This window comes from Mustela nivalis (genome assembly GCF_964662115.1).
Source record: "Mustela nivalis genome assembly, chromosome: 5".
In the NCBI taxonomy this organism is placed as follows: domain Eukaryota; kingdom Metazoa; phylum Chordata; class Mammalia; order Carnivora; family Mustelidae; genus Mustela; species Mustela nivalis.
In genome coordinates this window covers 24,433,848-24,452,995 of record NC_139024.1, presented here as the reverse complement: position 1 = coordinate 24,452,995, position 19,148 = coordinate 24,433,848, and the positions used below count along the sequence as shown (strand labels likewise).

General features: G+C 39.3%; 1 protein-coding gene across 2 annotated transcripts in view; it reads right to left on the bottom strand.

Moving 5' to 3' along the window:
- PDSS2 (decaprenyl diphosphate synthase subunit 2) overlaps positions 1 to 19,148 on the bottom strand; it is a 260,870-nt gene that overhangs the window by 30,061 nt on the left and 211,661 nt on the right. For both annotated transcript variants that reach the window (XM_082732091.1, XM_082732090.1), the window contains exons 5-6: positions 16,559 to 16,732; positions 15,481 to 15,612 (exon numbers count right to left, since the gene is read on the bottom strand). In XM_082732091.1, coding sequence (XP_082588217.1) covers positions 15,481 to 15,612; positions 16,559 to 16,732 — 306 coding nt within the window. The remainder of the gene's footprint in view (positions 1 to 15,480; positions 15,613 to 16,558; positions 16,733 to 19,148) is intronic.

Genomic DNA, 19,148 nt, shown 5'->3' with positions numbered 1-19,148 from the left:
CATGAACAGGCTTTGATCCAAGGAATAATCCATGGCTTGTGACCAAAATTTTAGCAAAAGCATTTCACAATTTGCTTAGTCTTTAAGTTCTCAAACTCCCTGCTGTCTCTTGCATTCATTTTAGGTTAAGAGATATCTGACATTGAGACCGAGCCTGTGGTCACAAGCTTTCCACCTTTTCAATTGTTCATCCTTTCCTTTGTCTCTTGCTGGTTAGTACGATTCTTCCACCACAGCACTTTTCAAAGGATGCACGAACGGGGAGCTCCACAGAAATAATTGTTTCTACTGTCCAACAAACTCATTCCCACAACAAATTGGCCATTTCCTTACTACTTTCAATTTTGTTCCCATTCTAACCAGCTTAACATTCTGCGTCTTTCAACATCCTTATCTTCCAGTGTTTAACGCAACAGGTATGTTAAAAGTGTTGAAAATGGTCTTTGTTGAAGGCTAGGAAGTGGAGGAGCTTTTGTATCTTGAGGCTGTTAGGTAAGGAGTGAGGGAGAAACCACTTAATTTATGATGACTCCAGGTGGACTTCTCCTTTTGGAGGTATGAGGTTGCTTTCCAGTTTGTCTCATAAAACCAAAACCGAAACCAAAATCAAACCCAAAACCCAAACCAAAACCAACAGCTGTTCCTTCAGGTGGGAAGAACCTGATAAGATAGTGTTCATAGATAAGAACACTAGAGGGTCCTATCAGAAATTTTTGTAAAACCATTGTTTCCCTACTTGGATTATAAACAAATTATCTTAGAGAATTCTATTACTTTGAGATACTTGTGCTTTATCAATCACAAGCTATTTTCAAACTCTCTATTTTATTTTGCATAGCTAGCTTTGCTACCAACCCCTTACCCAGTAGAGATACACTTTGCGAGAGATGGCAGCGGAGAAACACCATGTATGTAATCCACATCTGTTCAATATCAGCTCTTAAAGGTTTTGAAAGCTGAGAGATTAGAAGCCTACATAAAATGACAGCACGATTACCGCAGCCATTACAACCTGAACAGACTTTAGCTGTTGATATGCAGCTCCCCGGAACGTCCTTTTCATTTTATCACAACAAACATCCTGTTCTGTGAAACCATTTCATCCTTGACTGCTTTAGCTTGTACATAAAAGTATGAGTTATTTTATAAAACAAAGATGATAAAGATTTAAATCTTTTTGGTAGAGAATATATATGTATTTCCAGCCATGTGTGTTAATATCTATGTAGGTCATATACATACCTAAGAGTATATATATTTTGACACAAAATTTTTTTCACAGAAGGCTTTAAGAGCTTATAAAAATAGAGCACTTGAGAAACCAACAGCAATGGTGATTTAATCCCCTCCATAAATAATATTTCCTCATTAAACAGTACCTATTCTTTTTTTTTTTTTTGTAAAGCAGTTAATTTGGGAGGGGCCATAGTTTCTCTTTGCCAGACAACCGCTCGTTCGCTAAATTCACCAAGCATCTCCTACGTGTCAGGTACCGCTTAGGCACTGGAGACGCAGCCATGAACAGAACAGATCAAAATCTCTGCCCTCACGGAGCTTATACTCTAGGGGCTGCAGAGGCTTCACATACAATCTCCCTCTAAGACTTAGGCTCTCTGAGAAGAGACAACTTTCTCTCCTGCTTACAAGTGCATTCCATGTGTAGATCGGGACTAGGGTCAAGCACATGGCCAATAACATCTGGTGAATGAACACATAGACGGATAAGTGCTTTTTCTTTATATATGTTGGTTATGTCCTATCTATTCAGGAAACTTACGAAGCAAAGTTCATTATACTCACTCCTAGTTCTAGGAAAGTGGGGTGTCTAAGGATGTAGTTAATGTGGAAGCATTAGCTGATATTTGACAAATCATTTTCACTTGTCTTAAACAATACCATATGCTCACTGTACTGCCCAACTGCTGTTTATAAGTAGGCTAAGGAGGGAAATCTATGGACTATAAATTCGAAAAATTCATGAAAATCAAACAACAAAAGGATAGAACAGAGAAGACTGATCTAGTAGCCTTCTCATAGAAACAGTGGTTTAGTGTAATTCAGTGCCTCAACCTTGAAAGCAGTCTGTTGAAGCGGAAAGAGCCTAAAACAGACTCCTTGGGACATTTCAAGAGCCACACCTCAAAGCTTAGGGTGCTAAGAACGCCCTGTCTATGGAGGAAAGCAAGTGGCTAATATCTTGACAGTGACCACTCCGAAAAGCACTGTGCCCTCCTGGGAAGATATGATATGCTGTGTGATATGCGTGAAGGTATGATATGTTAGCAATTATGGTTTCTAGCCCATAATACGTTGATACCTCCAACAATTAAAAAATTGTTCTGTGCATTTTCATCTTCATTTTCTTCTCTGTAAAATAAGAGTGTTGAACTAGACGCTATGTTCCCAAATGTTCTCTCTCATAAATGCTGGACTGGTTACTGGAATCACCTGGATGGTTTGTTAAAAATGCAGAGCCTCAGTACCCTCGCCCTGAGTGTCTCACTCATTTGAAGATCACTGGTCTGGACCATTGTCTAACGCCCTTTTCAATTTATTTTATTCAATTTATTCTTCCATATGCATCAGTGTTTACTTCAAAGGCTAAATGAGAACAACTATATAAACTCCTTAAGTCTCAAGGAGAATGGAGTGCTATAACTTTCCCCTCTTTTTCTGACATCTGCCACTTATGTATATTTCTAGCAGAGCAAGATACTATTAAAATAACTTTCTCGCTGGGGCCCAAAATAGGCTGATATAAAATAAATCCAGACTGTATTTCAACAGCCAGCAGTCCTGAACCTCTTCCTGCCACACTGCTCGTCTCCAGAAGCCACTGTAAATTCTCCCGTACATGACAATTCCCTGCGGGCTTCATTACCAGGGTCTTTAAAAGGGATTCAGTCATCTTTTTGCCTCCTGTAGGTGTGCTTCTTGTCAATCCAGGTCAGGAGAAAAGAAAGTAATTTTTCCCAGTCTTTAGCAGTTCACAGAGAATGTGTGGTTTGAACCTTGTTTTATCTTTAAAAAAAAAAAAAAAAAAGTGAAAATAGACAAGCTAGTGTGTCAGTGCTTACACGAGAGGCCCCCTCAGACAGCTACAGTGAGAGCTGTAAAACAATATTCTGTACGAGAAAGAGAGAGAGAAGCCAGCATTCTGAGTGAGAGGATGCACAGAGGGATTAATTCCAAAGGTTTATACACCCGTCTCTGCAGACCAAAGGCAGACAGATTCCCTGTTGGTAAGTAATGGATATACAATGTGGTCTTTTACTTTAAGAAACAAATGCTTTCTTATAAGTCAGGTAACAAAGAAGGATTGGGTGACATAAATGAACTGTTTCCAATGTTCAACTACTGCTATCTGGACTTGAAGGCTGGAGATGGAGAAACCTTTTTCTGAAAGTAGAAAGCTAATATTCCACAGCAGGGAGTCCAGAAATTGCTAGAGACTCATCAACTCTACTTACCACGTTATTCTTCCCAAATGCCAGCAGCTATATTTGGGAATAACAGTCGTTTTAAAAGAGATTCTCTTTTTAACATTTTAAGGAAAGGGGCGCCTGGGTGGCTCAGTCGTTAAGCATCTGCCTTCGGCTCAGATCATGATCCCAGGGTCTTGGGATCGAGTCCCGCTTTAGGCTCCCTGCTTGGGGAAGCTTGCTTCTCCCTCTCCCACTCACCCTGCTCTCATTCCCTCTCTTGCTATGTCTCTCTCTGTCAAATAAATAAAATCTTAAGAATAAATAAGTAAATAAAATTTTAAGGAAAACTACCTTTCGCCTCAAACTTTTTTTTCCTCAAATTTTTTAGTGGAGACAACATCATGAACACCCATTTGCCCTCTGCCTATGTTACTCAATTGCTAATATTTTGTCACCTTTGCTTTTTCTTTGGATGATCATTTGCTATCTATCTGACAGTAAGTTGTAGACCTCATGATGGCTCATCCCTGAATACTACAGCATTTATCTTCAAGAACAACGATGTTCTTCTGCATAACCACAAATTCATTATCATATCCACCAAGTTAAACGCTTCCTATAATGTCTAAGAAGTCTATACTCAAATGTTTCCAGTTCAGCCAATAGTGTTGTTCAGAGTTGTTTTCAACCAGATCCAAGGTCAAGTTAGAAATCATACATTCTTTTTGGATGTCATGGCTTTTAAATCTCTTCTAATCTACAAGAGTGCCTACACCACACTTTTTCTGTTCATAATACCACATCTTTTAAGAGTCCAGGCCAACTGCCTTAAAGAATGTCCCTTATCCTGGATTTGTCCAGTTGTTTTTTCGTGGTCAGATTAAATGAAAACTTTTTTTGGGGGGGGGGGCAAGATAACTACATACATGATGCCGTATACTTCTCCATTACATCAGGAGTCATACAATATGTTTGTCTCATTACTGGTGAAACTAAGTTTGTTCACTGCTTCTTTTTGTATTTAATAAGTAACCTGTGAGATGCTTTGAATCCGTGAATATTTGGTTGTCTTCTAAGCATTCATCCAATTGTCTTAACCTATTATCCATTAATAATCCTTGTTTGAATAAAAGATGACTTTGGTGGCTGCAAAAACAATGACACTTGAAAGGTCTTTTGCAGGAATATCATTGGCTCCTTTAGAAAAGACAGGTCTTACTGGAAAGAAAATCTCTGTGCATCTGTATTGGTAGAAAGGGGTGGAGTTTAGTGTTATACATGAATGAAAAGGCTTATCAGGGGACAGAGAAAGGGAGGAAGGGTAGGACCTCCATCCTCATCCTAGAATGGTTTGGGTAGAGTGTATGAGGATTTAGAAAGATTTAGAAAGCTTATAAATCAGGGGCACGTGGGTGGTTCAGTTGGTTAAGCGTCTGCCTTCAGCTCAGGTCAAGATCCAGGGTCCTGGGATGGAGCCCCGCATCAGACTCCCTGCTCCGTGGGGAGTCTGCTTCTCCCTCTCCCTCTGCCCCTTCCCCAGCTTGTGCTCTCTCTCTCAAATAAATAAAATCTTTAAAAAAAAAAAAAAAGAAAGAAAGCTTACAAATCAGAATCTATTAGATTTGCTAGTCCCAAAGTTTAAGCAGTTGAATTTTGGTTTGGCAGGAAAAGCAGGCCTTATACCAACCCAGCTTTCCAGTTACAAAATGGGAAAGGTATCAGAATACAAAGGAAGACGGCAGGCTTCTTTGTGATCCTGATCATTCTTGCCTATTGTAAGATAGCACAGAAGGCATCTGCAAGAAATCAATACCATTTAGAACTGGACTTCTATGTTACCCTCTCTTTTACCTGGGAAAGCTTATCTTTGGAGGGGAATGTGAATGTTTTTTTTGTATTCTCCTTCTTGGGCTACCTGGGAAAAGAGGAAGCAACAGACAGGTGCACAGAGGTCATGGTGTCCAGTTAAAAAAAAGAGGAGGGTAGGGGTGGCTGGGTGGCTCAATCATAAGCAACTAACTCTTGATTTTGGCTCAGGTCATGACCTCATGGTTGTGGGATTGAGCCCTGACTTGAGCTCTGTGCTCAGTGTGGAGTCTGCTTGAGATTCTCTCTCCCTTTCTCTCTGCCCCTCTCCTCGTTCACACACTCTCTTGCTCAAAATAAGTAAATAAAACCTTTAAAACATAAAAGAAATTTAAAAAAGAGGAAGGACTTGCATTATCTACATAATACATTTTTCTTTATTCAGAAATCTTGTCATCCCTTTGCAAAACCTTTTTTCTTGCTATGCTTTCTTGGAATCTGGAAGAGTCACAAAATTTAAAATTTCAAACACAGACAAAATCTACCCACACTGCAGAAAGGCCAAGAGCAAGGAAATCAGGCTGAACATAGAACTGAGTTGTTTCCTCCAGTGGCCAGGTTCCAATGTGAAGGACACCAACTCTGATGATGTCACAAGCTCACAATGTCAAAAACCAAATTTATGCGGCACCTGGGTGGCTCAGTGGGTTAAAAGCCTCTGCCTTCGGTTCAGGTCTTGATCCCAGGGCCCTGGGATAAAGTCCCGAGTCCAGCTCTCTCCCCAGCAGGGAACCTGCTATCTCCTCTCTATCTCTGCCTGCCTCTCTGCCTACTTGTGATCTCTGTCAAATAAATAAAATCCTAAAAAACAAAACAAAACCCAAGTTTACACCAGTTTTTCCACTTAACTTTTCTATTTTTATTAATGGCATGACTGTTCCTATAATCTAAGTTTAAAATCCTTGTTTTCGCCTCTGACTGCCCTCCTTAGTACACACCTGCTGGCTTCTCCCTACCATAACAATTTTCAGGCCTTGTACATTTTCTCCCCTGAAATGCGTTTATTTCTCCCCCAACCCCCAAGATTTTGAATAATCTCTACATCCAAGGGCAGGGCTTGAACCCCAACCCCAGATCAAGAGTGACATGTTCTACCAACTGAGCTAGCCAAGTGCCCCTCTCTGAAGTGAGTTTTATACTTTTCCTTCTTTTTATTGCCAACACTCTGATCAGTACTTTTCTCCCTGAACTTATCAACAGGTTCCCCAAAGCTTCCTAACCAAACTCCTTCTCTCTACTATTTCCTTTTTCCTTTCATCCTATAGGACGTAGGCTCAGAAACTTTCAGTGTCTGCTCCCTGACCTGAATCAAATTCATTTTCTGCAAACAAACATCCACAGTCTTAATATTTTAAAGAGTAGAATTCAGGAGTCACTGAGTACATTCAGAATGTTGTGCAAACATCCCCACTATTTAGTTCCAGAACACTTTTGTCATATTGTAGCACATATCAATACTTCACTCCTTTTTATGGCTGGATAATATTCCATAGTACGGACATACTATATTTTGTTTATCCATTCATCATTTGATGGACGTTGGGTTGTTTCCACTTCTTGGCTATTGTAAACATTGCACATCTCGACATTTATGTACATGTTTGTTTGAACCAAAATCTTTAAACACAGGCATTACATATTATTTCAGAGCAATTCTTTGCCTCTCCCTATACTGCCCTATATTTTTTCACATTCGAGCCAAACAATAATACTTGTATTTCTTTGAATACAGTGCACTTGACCACCTGCATTCCTTTTTCATGACCTCTGTTGGCTAGGAAGCCTCTCATTCCCAGCTTTGCCATTGAGATCTTCTTCTTCAAGGACCCCCTCAGAGATCACCAATTTCCCAGATCACTTCTGGACTTTCCTCTGTGCTCTCTAAATGACATCACTACAGTATTCTTTGTATTTGTGTATTTCTTTTATTCCCCTCTTTAAGAGGCCACAGACAACCTGCAGGCAATTTTCTTCTATATCACCTGTACTCGAGCACTTTGTTTCCTTAAAAGTAACAGAAAACCATAAGAAATATTTTAATTTAGGAGATCTCTAGAGCCATTTCAGTCTTTGTGGTCTCATATACAGTCCCTTCCAAGGCCCAAACTGTCCACCCTCTGTGGTAGAGGATGTCAATATTATTCCTTTTGAAAGAACTCAACAAGCGCCCAGGTGACTCAGTCATTAAGCGTCCCAGGATCCTGGGATCGAGCCCCGCACCAGGCTCCCTGTTTGACAGAAAGCCTGCTTTCTCCCTTTCCCACTCCCCCTGCTGTGTCCCCTCTCTTGCTGTGTCGCTCTCTGTCAAATAAATAAATAGAAATCTTAAAAAAAAAAAACAAAACTCAAAATAACTTAAATAATTAGAAGCATATCAGGTAGTGTTTACGAGGACTCTGCATTTCTCTCTTTTGTTTTAAGAATATACATTTGTTGGGACGCCTGGGTGGCTCAGTTGGTTAAGCGGCTGCCTTCGGCTCAGGTCATGATCCCAGCGTCCTGGGATCGAGTCCCGCATCGGGCTCCTTGCTCGGCAGGGAGCCTGCTTCTCCCTCTGCCTCTGCCTGCCTCTCTGTCTGCCTGTGCTCACTCCCTCGCTCTCCCTCTATGCCTGACAAGTAAATAAATAAAATCTTTAAAAAAAAAAAAAGAATATACATTTGTTACGTTCATGTACACCAGCCTTGACTAGCGATCTTTGCTTCAGGTTTTGAATGAGAAATAACAGCCAGATACCTAGGGATGAGTGAGTTACAGCTCAGCACTGGTAAAATGTAGTTCACTTAAGGTAGTTTATGGCCAGTTATGACAGTGTCAGAATGTCACAAGCTAAGTGACATTTCAGTACTTTCAGAAATAGCCAGGAGAATATAATCATAATTCCTATCTCTTCAGTGACTTATAATGGCCACAGAAAACTAGAAGGATCATTAAAAATAAAGCTTGCTGACCTGCAGCAGCCCCCGGACTCCCTGAGAGAGTCAGAGCTCTGTGGCTCTCTGAAGGATTCTACTTTCTTTTATTATGAATCAAAATGGTAACAGAGTAATGACTTCACCTCCCTTGGGCGAATCACCCATTCACTCAGTATTTTTACCTGATCATTATTTTTCAGCAGCGACAAATTTAAATTTAAAATTAAGGTAGAATGTAGTACGGAAACATTGTTCAACAAATATTTTTCAGCTGTTTTAGGTTTGGCCTAGTGCTCTTAACTGCCTCTTACAAAAGGGGTGTGTGTGTGTGTTTGTGTGTGTGCACGCACGAACACACACGCGCACCTGCCTGTTAACGGGTGTGATGGAAGACAGCTATCTAAGCTATCTAATCTTGAGACTTAGGGAGTTGAGGAGGAGGTAGCAGGGCCTGATATGAAAAATTCCAGAAGTTTCTTCTTCCTGGCTTCACAATGATGTTGAATGGGCATTAAGGGTATGTGATCTCGTCTTCCCTGCAATGTCTAGTCATTAAATCTCACTCTCTCCAAGCAGGAAATCGAAAGGGTAGATGGGACACAAACCTGTCTGAGTAGAGCAGGGAAGTAATTTTACATGTGATAATAAGAAATCATAGGTGACTTCCATCAATGATAGCAAGACTTTTCCATTTCTCAGTGTCAAAGCTAGTATCAAGCATCTAATAGAGATTAATATTTTTCTTATAATGCACTTCTTACCTAAGAGACCTATTTCTTAGATTTATTTGAGAGCTGAAAGTGACCGCAGTATGATCTAGTTCAACAGCATCATTTTACAGAAAATAATAACAAGGACACGAAAGACTGTGATTAAGGTTATATAGATGCTAGCTGAGTCCGAACTAGAATCAAGGTCTTCCAAAACCTGGTTCTCTCCATTTCTGCTACACCAACTTGACTTTTTCTATTTAACAAAGCAGAGCTGCCATGAACCAGTATAACTCTGTGAAAACCATACCATACACACTTTTTTGACGAGTATTAACTGGATGACTATTCCAAGTAAGTAACTATGTCAGCTGCCATAGATAATTCAAAGGTGAATTCATTGTTACCCTTAAGGATCATGAAATAAAATTCAACACCTGAGGAGGAAAGGATCACAAAAATGCAGTGGGGGTAAGTATCAGGAAAACCTGGAAAGAGAGTATTAGAACTAATTTCAGGATTAATAAGCAACCTCCTTAAGATTTAGGATAGAAAGTCCCTCTCAAGGGGCGCCTGGGTGGCTCAGTGGGTTAAGCCGCTGCCTTCGGCTCAGGTCATGATCTCGGGGTCGTGGGATCGAGTCCCGCATCAGGCTCTCTGCTCAGCAGGGAGTCTGCTTCCCTCTCTCTCTCTGCCTGCCTCTCTATCTACCTGTGATCTCTCTGTCAAATAAATAAATAAAATCTTAAAAAAAAAAAAAAAAAGTCCCTCTCGAGTATTATACAAATTGTGTCCCCTAACTCTGACTAGGGGGCACTCACAGAACATTATCATCATTGAGAGCTTTATATAAACATGAATATTATAATTTAAAGATAAAAATAAACTCAGGTGGGGCGCCTGGGTGGCTTAGTGGGTTAAGCCGCTGCCGAAGGATCTCAGGGTCCTGGGATCGAGTCCCGCATCGGGCTCCCTGCTCAGCAGGGAGCCTGCTTCCTCCTCTCTCTCTGCCTGCCTCTCCATCTACTTGTGATTTCTCTCTGTCAAATAAATAAATAAAATCTTTAAAAAAAATAAATAAACTCAGGTAAGGAGGCTTTAACCTGAGGAATGTTTCCCCTTGCACGACAACAACCAACTTCCTAGTTCTTATTTATTTCAGATGAATGAATCTTCTCTTCACTAGCAATCCTGTTCATGACTTAGACATGGAGCTTTAAGAAGGGCCTGAAGCTAACTGGAGAAAACCACATGGCCTGGTGGGGCTGTGAGATGGACCATAAGCTGCCAGGCTTTCCGAAACGATGAGGATCTAGACAGTATCACAGGGAACCTAGTTTGGTGGGCAGGACATCATCTGCTCACAGACATCATCTTGGCAGGGTTTGCTGACCTCTGGACAAGATCTATTTGGTTTATTTGAGTTACTGCCTAAGGCACTGGGTATTTGGAAAGGATATCCCTCTAAAAAGTTAAAATCAAGTTGGAGACAGAGATTTGGGACTATTTCACCAGCTGTTTAGGAAATCCTGGATTCTCATGTTGTCTACATTTAAGACTTTGTATGCTTGCAAAGAAACCAAAAATTAAATATGTCCCTTTTCTGTGAAGCTTCTTTAAAATTCACATCTCCGAGATATATATATATGTATGTATGTATGTATGTATGTATGTATGTATATGTAAATAGCCAAGGGAGAGTTGGTAGCTTCCATTCAACATATTTAGCTGGATCTTTTCAACCAAAATGTAAATCTGCAATGTATTCTAATGTAATCCAATTAGAGTTACTAACACCATCTGTATATATATTTTTGGTTCAGCTATCAAAAAACACACAAATACACCCCAGTAATACAATATTCAATAGTTGTATATTTCATTGTACTGTACTTCATTTAACCTTTTTTCTATTTTTTTTAAAAGATTTTATTTATTTATTTGAGAGAGAGACATAGAGAAGGAGTAGGACAGGGGGAGGGGCAGAGGGAGAGGGAGAAGCAGACTCCCCGGTGAGAAGGGAGCCTGATGTAGGGCTCGATCCCAGGACTCCAGGATCAACTGGAGTCATCAGAAGGCAGATGTTTCATCAACTGAGCCACACAGGCATCCCCTTTTTTCTATTTTTAAATGGGCCAATTTTTACTTTTTTCTTTTTAGAGTTACTATTTTAGTGCATATTTTAATAGGTAAGTCTTTGTTCACATCTGATCTTTCTTGGAGGATAGATTATTAGAAGTAGAATTACAATAGGAAATATACAATTTTAAACTATATGTTTTTAAATAAAAGCAAACACTGTATTTAAAAAGCCAACTTTAGGGGCACCTAGGTGGCTCAATGGGCCCAGTGTCTGCCTTTGGCTCAGGTCATGATCCCAGAGTCCTGGGATCCAGCCCCATCTGAGGAGGCTCCCTGCTCAGTGAGGAGTCTGCTTCTCCCTCTGCCCCTCCCCCTGCTCACTCTCTCTCTCTCTCTCTCTTAAATAAATAAATAAAATCTAAAAAAAAAAAAGCCAACTTTAAGACTTCTAACAAAACAACCTAGCACTCTCCAGACCTTATCTGTTCTGTGTCCCTCTGTTTAGCTGTTTCTTTTGCTGTCTACCTTCAAACAGTGCTTTTCCTTGATTTTAAGTTGCAGACATTATCTATTGATTCTACCATGAAAGAAACAATTACATTTCTTACATGATGAAACATACTCTTTTTCCCTACCTTCCTTCCACTGATTACCCTCTTTGGCTTAAATCGACATTCTGTATTTATATTTTTATGCTGTATAAATATTATTCTCTGAGCCATGTAGAGTATTATGTTGTATTTCCTTTCTTATACATTGAAAATTCTTTCACAACAGCTAATAACTGCTCATCTTCATTCATATGTTTAATGTGGCTGTTTTAAAACCTGGCCCCAAACTCTCTGACATTCTTCCCATTGCCAGGTGAGCCTACAAACTGCTCTTGATTGTGGGCGGGCTTGTAGAGTGTTCGATAAGACACGATGGGAATGACTGTGTGTGACTTCTGAGGCTGGTTGGAGAAGAAGATGCAGTCTCCACCTGGTTTGCTGGAACACTGGTGTTTGGAGTTCTGAGCTGGCAAGGAAGAAATCCGACTGTTCTAAGGCTGCCATGCTGCAAGGAAGCCAAGCTAAATGGAGGAACCACGCGTGAGCACTCTGGCTGGTCAGCAACGTAGTCTTGACATCCCAGCCCAGTTGCTAGCATGTCTCCAGATGCCTCCAGCGCCCAGCACTGCTGAGTCACCTCCCCACTCCGGGGCATTCCAGCTGAGGCCCCTGATGTCAGGGGGTAGTCATCTCGGTGTGCTGTCCAAACTCCTGACTCATAAAAGTCACAAACGTGATTACATCGTTATTTTAAACAGCAACACTTAGTTTTCTAGGTATCTCCGTATTTGTCATTAATTCTCAACATGGTGAGCCTGGGTGGCTCAGTAGGTTAAGTGTCTGCCTTCGGCCCAGGTCATGATCTCAGGGTCCTTGGACTGAGCCCTACGTTTGGCTCTCTGCTCAGCGGGGGGTCTGCTTCTCTTCCCCCCTTGGACCCTTCCCCTGCTCATACTCTCTCTTTCTCTCTCAAATAAATAAATAAAATCTCTCTCTTTTTAAAAAAAGATTTAAGGGGTGCCTGGGTGGCTCAGTGGATTAAAGCCTCGGCCTTCGGCTCAGGTCGTGATCCCAGGGTCCTGGGATCGAGCCCCGCATCGGGCTCTCTGCTCAGCAGGGAGCCTGCTTCCTCCTCTCTCTCTCTGCCTGCCTCTCTGCCTACTTGTGATCTCTGTCTGTCAAATAAATAAATAAAATCTTTAAAAAAAAAGATTTAATTTATTTCTAAGAGAGAGAGAGAGAGACAGTGAGAGAGGGAACACAAGCAGGGGAGTGGGAGAAGGAGAAGCAGGCTTCCTACTTAAGCAGGGATCCCAACACTGGGCTCGATCCCAGGCCCTGGGATCGTGACCTGAGCCAAAGAAAAACGCTTAACAACTGAGCCACTCAGGCGCCCCAAAAAATAAAATCTTAAAAAAAAAAATCCTCAATATGGTCAAGCATATTAGTTTCATTGTTTTCCTTAGAAAAATCTCTCCTGGAGATCTCTGTCCTCTTGTTCCAGTCTGGACTGGAGGCATCACCATCAGCCTAGGACGTGCTTGGATGAGAGACAGAGTGGCATGTCACTTGTTACTTAAAGATGTGAGCCCCGTGGCAAGGCTGCCTGGGTTTGAATCCTGGCTCCGCTGCTTGCTAGCTGTGTGACTGTGTGCAAGTTAATTTCTCTGTGCCTCAGGCTCCTCATTAGTAGAGGGCTTGGCACATAGTAAGTTCTCTTATTGTTGGCATTATTAGTTTATTATCCTTCCTTTCATGTTGTCCCAGGAATTCGCACTGCCTCCAGCCTATGTCTGGATCCCCTAGTTCCTAGATTCCATGTCTTTCTCTTTCTTGGTTACTTCCTTATTTTAATAAAACACATCACTCGAAATACATCTCTTGAAAAAAAGAAGCTTGGGAGATAAAATTTTTCGAGACCTTGTATATCTGTTTTGAATTGTCTTTATTTAACACCACACTTGATAATGTGACAGTCATAAAAGTCTAAGTTGGAAACAATTTTCTCTTTGAATGTTGAAGCTATTAGTCCATTGTCTTGAAGCTTTCAGTGTCACTACTGAGAGGCCTTTCTGATTCTCCATCCTTTGTATGGTAGGTTTTTCTTTTTCTTCCTGGAAGTATTAGGTTCTTTTTTCATTCCCATTGTTGCAAAATGTGATAATGATGTGACTTGGTATGAGTCTTTTAAAATTAATTATTTAGGGCACCATTTCAATTTGGAAACTTAAGTCCTTCAATTCTCAGGACTTTTCTTTATAATTTTTTTGTTGTTGTTAATTTTTCTTACCTCCATTTTCAGTTTTCTTTCCCTGGGATCCCTGATAAATCTAGGATCTGTTGAATTGGTTCTCTAATTTTCTTATCTCTTTTGCTAACCTTCTTATTCAACTTTCTGGGAAATTTTCTCATTTGTATCTTCTATGCTTCTGATTTAAAAAAATTCTGCTTTCATATTTTTGTATCTAATGATTCTCATTTCTTATTCTTGGATTGTCCCTTTTTATGTATCATCTGTTCTTATTTCATGAACTTAATGTCTTTTCTCATTGAGTAGATTGATTATAGTGCTTTTGGAATGTCTTTCTTTCTTTGCATGGTCTGTTTCCTCCAAGTTCCCTTTCCATCAGTTTACTTTTGACTCATTCCCTCATGGCACAGGCTTTCCTCAAATGCCCAGAGGTCCTCTATTACCTACTCCATTTCAGTTGGATATTCTGTGCACTTGGGTACTCTTGAGGCTGGACAACTGGTGGGCCTCCCCGTAGGAGGACTGGTCAGGGATATGGCACAAGGGAGCCCCAAGCACCCAGGTCCGTAGGTCTGTTCTCCTGGGCTTGACAGTTTCCCCATTTTTCTACCAGGTAAATATGAGGGATTTTAAGCAGGCTGATGGCATGTTGAGAGCTAATAAGGGAAGAGGGTTAGGAGGGAAAATCTGATTGTTCCAAATGCAGATATCACATAGGCTGTCTTTGCTTGAAGTATGGCTGCTATCCCCACCCTCAGCTGTGCCTAGTTCCCTAAGTCTAGTCTCACATTAACCCAACTGATCAGAACCACAAAGCTAAATACATTCCATGAAGTTCTGGGTAAAAGGGCAATACTTTGTGATTCTAGAGTTTCTCGATTAAAAGAAAATTTAAAAAAAAATTCCCTCTCATCTTTTACACCTTTTCTCCTACAAAAAAAAGTAGGAAATTCACCCAGTTTAAGGCCCTTTTACCCTCTGACTTTACCATGCTTTTTTTTTTTTCTTTGATAATACCTCAGAATTGGAGTATTCAGGGTCCAAGTTTGTTTTAAAATAACCCAATGAGCTGACAGACGGAGCTTCTGGAATTCTGCAGCTTGTGCTAGAGTCTGCAGATGGGAAATTGCCGTCAGTTAAAGGGTGGTGCTATTACCATAGCCCAATTTTTGAAAGCCTTTAGGAAAAAAAAAACCCCTCTGAATTAATTAGCAGCCACCACAGGCCTTGGTTTTGTGCTGCAGTATTCTAAGAATCCAGAGAATAAGAAAGTTAATCCCTAACTTTTAACTAACATTTGCCTCTTAAAAATGCAGATTATAGGGGCACCTGGGTGGCTCAGTGGGTTAAGCCTCTGCCTTCGGCTTGGGTCATGATCCCAGGACCCTGGGATCGAGCCCCGCATCAGGCTCTCTGCTCAGCAGGGAGCCTGCTTCCTCCTCTCTCTCTCTCTCTGCCTGCCTCTCTGCCTACTTGTGATCTCTCTCTCTGTCAAATAAATAAATAAAATCTTTAAAAAAATAAAAAATTAAAAAAAAATGCAGATTATAAAGTAAGAATGTTACCTGTTACATGAAAATGCTCTTATATGGATTCGCTCATCATGAAATACCAATTATGTTCCAAAATCAACTAAATACTCCTCTACTGATACCTAAAATAGGAATAATTTTGTTTTACCTCTCCAATCTGCTTAATCCACAAATCTCTTCCAAGAAACTCCTGATGTAAGACTACGGGAGCTGAGTTTAGATTAAAAGCCACGGAGTCACTGGTCTTTTCTTTAATAAAAGGCTGGAGATCAGAATTTATCTAGGAGGAGTAGTTAAAAGAGTTAAATCATTCAAATGTACACACACTAGTACCTTTTAGTCCTTTCAGAAAATACCAGTTAATGCAGTGAAAAATGAAGCTAAAGGAATACAGCTTTAGATGAACTTTAATAAAGCCAAAGAACAGTTCATAGGATTAACAATAATCTTTAAAATTCTTTAAAGTAATTTTTCCCTGACACATCTCCTTTTTTATTTGGCAGCAGACTTTGTTTTACTTTTTAAGTCAAAAGCAATAATTTAAATAAAGTTTAAGTAAATGTAACCGCTTAATAAATGAATCTAAGATTTAATAAAATATATAAAAATTCATCTGGAGATATTTTATGTGTATGTAACATATGTACGTATTTTCTCCTCTCTTAAAAGCTATTTACATAACATTTAAGAAATACATATCAAATGGAATTTTTAAGTTACATATATACAGAGATAGCAATGTAACAGCTATCTTGATACTTTTTATTTATATTTCATTATGTCCATTCAAAAGAATCAATGTTTAGAATGAAAGCTTTCACTTTTACTCCCTATATTTCTAAACTTCATTAACTTTCCATAATTTGTCTCACATATGAAACCATAAGGGAACCGTAACAAAAATGCAATTAGTCTTTCATTCTGTAAATGGCAACATTAGGTGTTATTTAATAATTTGCAAGAGTTCTCTCAAGAACCCTTTCAGGTTGTAAGAAAAGACAAACATGACAAATAAGGTGTAAGTTGTAGCTTTCTGTAAGAATTACATAGTACCCACCAATCATACTGTTTATATTATGTAACAATCACCATCTATGGCTGATAGGTTTTAAGCGCACAATAAACATTTTTTTTGAGATATAAAAGCAGCTTATTAAATGGCAAGAAGTTTCCTATGTATCATTTTAGCTATTTAAGAACTGGAAAAAGAGAAAATGTGCAAATACCTTATGACTCATGGCCATGTGCTTCCCATACCGAAATGCCACATCCTGAACGTCAGCATCATGCTTTGCTAATTCCATGGCAGCTTGGCAGCTCTTTGCTAATAAGGCTCCATGGGAGAGAAAAGCCTGCTTCTTCCAAGTCGATATTCCAATATCTTTTGTGATATGATTTTCCTTAAAAAAATGCAACAAAGCCAGGATTTTACAAATGCTTTAGGAGTGATTTAATTGTTTTGGATTTTGGTGAGTAGAAGAGTTAAGAAATGCACTATTTAAAACACTCAGGCTAAAAAAAAAAATAATAATAAAGACATTCAGGCTACTGCAATAAGACAGAACTAAAAAGATGCTAAATCCCAGGGCTACCTAAAGAGAACTAAGGAGACGGGAGCTGCTGTTCTAGGGTAATGGCGGGAAAAATGAAAGCAGTGCTGAAGGAAACTGTATTTTGAACTAGGACACGTCTATTAAAATTTATTTGTAGAAGGCAAAATTAGAAACTTGCACCTCTAGACTAACTCCCTTCTATATTTGCATAAGTTCTTGAGCGCTGGTATCCCAAAATGCAAGACTATTATTGCCTTTAACTTATGCGGAAATGTCAAGGGCATAACGAAGAAACTGCATTGTCTTAGAAAGTTCAATAAAAAAATCACAGAGGACGTAACCGGTTATCCAACCAAATTTATTCCCATAAGAAGAAACAAGGACATATGGGAGTATATAAGTGTAGTTTATTTAATTTCAACTTTTAAATCACGAAAATAATTGTAGTATCTATAAGTATATACACACTGGGGCACCTGGGTGGCTCAGTGGGTTAAAGCCTCTGCCTTCGGCTCGCGTCATGATCCCAGGGTCCTGGGATCAAGTCCCTCAAGTTCTCTGCTTGGCAGGGAGCCTGCCTCCCCAGCTCCCCGACCTGCCTCTCTGCCTACTTGTGATTTCTGTCTGTCAAATAAATAAATAAAATCTTTATAAATATACACACACCTACTGCCTCTAGACCAGTGATGTACAGTAAAAATAAAATCTAAGCCACATATGCAATTTAAAACTTGCCAGTAGTTGCATTAAAAAAGTGAAAAGAAACAGGTGAAATTAATCTTAATGACATTTTATCTATCTCAATATATCCAAAATATAATTTAATATATAATCAACATAAAGTTACTGGGATATTTTATATTTTTTTATACTAAGTTTTCAAAATCAGTGTGTATTTTACACTTAGAGCCCATCACCAGCCACATTTCAAGTGCTCACAGGGTACAAGGAGTTAGAGGCTGCCCTACTGGACCAGTCTGTTCTAGGCAGGGGGCTCCTGGAGGACAAGAATGATGAACCCTTTACGTTGTTCCTTTGAAACTTCAAATGAACTAGAACCCATCCAAAAGGATTAACTAACTCAAATACTTTCTTCCTGCTATCCATACCATAATTCTTCTCCTTCCATCATTCTTTGAGGACCAAATTAACAAATAATAAGAAAACAGGACAATGAAAAGGTCAGTTCAGATCTAGTCTATTTCTTTCACTACAAGGAAGGGCACTTTCAGCCCATTGGTTAGATCAAATTCCCAGATTCGTTTTATTTATTATGCCTTTAAACAAGAAAAAAGTTTCACTTATGGCAACAGTTACAAGTGTGCAAAATAACATTGTGTAATAATAAAAGAAGCCACCCAAGGGAGAAACAGTGCATAAGAGTTTTATAAAACATTAGGCCTGAATAATAACATATTTAATTTTACATGTTTGAGAATGTATTTTTAAACGTGTGAATTAACATACCATATTAATTAATCAAAGATAGAAATCATATTATCTCTCCATATATATACTAAATAACATTTGACATAATTCAACTCCTATATTTTGGGGGAGAACCTAAATAAAATAGGAACAGATGTGTATTTCTTTAATATGATGTGTGCGTGTGTGTGTGTCTGTGTGTCAGCCCTAATGTCAGCGAATACTTTATAAAGAAACATGAGTCTTACTAAAGTTAGGAATAAGAAAAAAGCACAACATCACTGTTGTTTAACAGTGTAATGGAAGAGGCAAGAAAAGGATGTATTAGAAAGGAAGATTTTAACTCTTTCTACTTGAATACAGTATGACTGCATATTGGGAAAAACCAAGAGACTCAACTAAAACCTACAATAAGCAAAATAATTCAATAAAGTAGAGGCATACAAAATGAATATATTATTAATATATAATTATATTATATATTATTATATATTAATATATAATATATAATATAATATAATACAAATGTATTAACCATAGCTTTCATGCATTAAAAAATAGTCAGAAAACATTATAAACAGGGTCTTTTTTTCTATTATATCTATGAAAAGAAAGAATAAAAAGAATAAAAAGCTGGCAATAAACAGGTGAAAAATTGATATGAAGAACAATGTTAAAATATTAGGGAGGAGGGGCACCTGGTGGCTCAGTGGTTTGGGGCCTCTGCTTTCGGCTCAGGTCATGATCCCAGAGTCTTGGGATCGAGCCCCACATCGGGCTCTCTGCTCAGCAGGGAGCCTGCTTCCCCCTCTCTCTCTGCCTGCCTCTCTGCCTA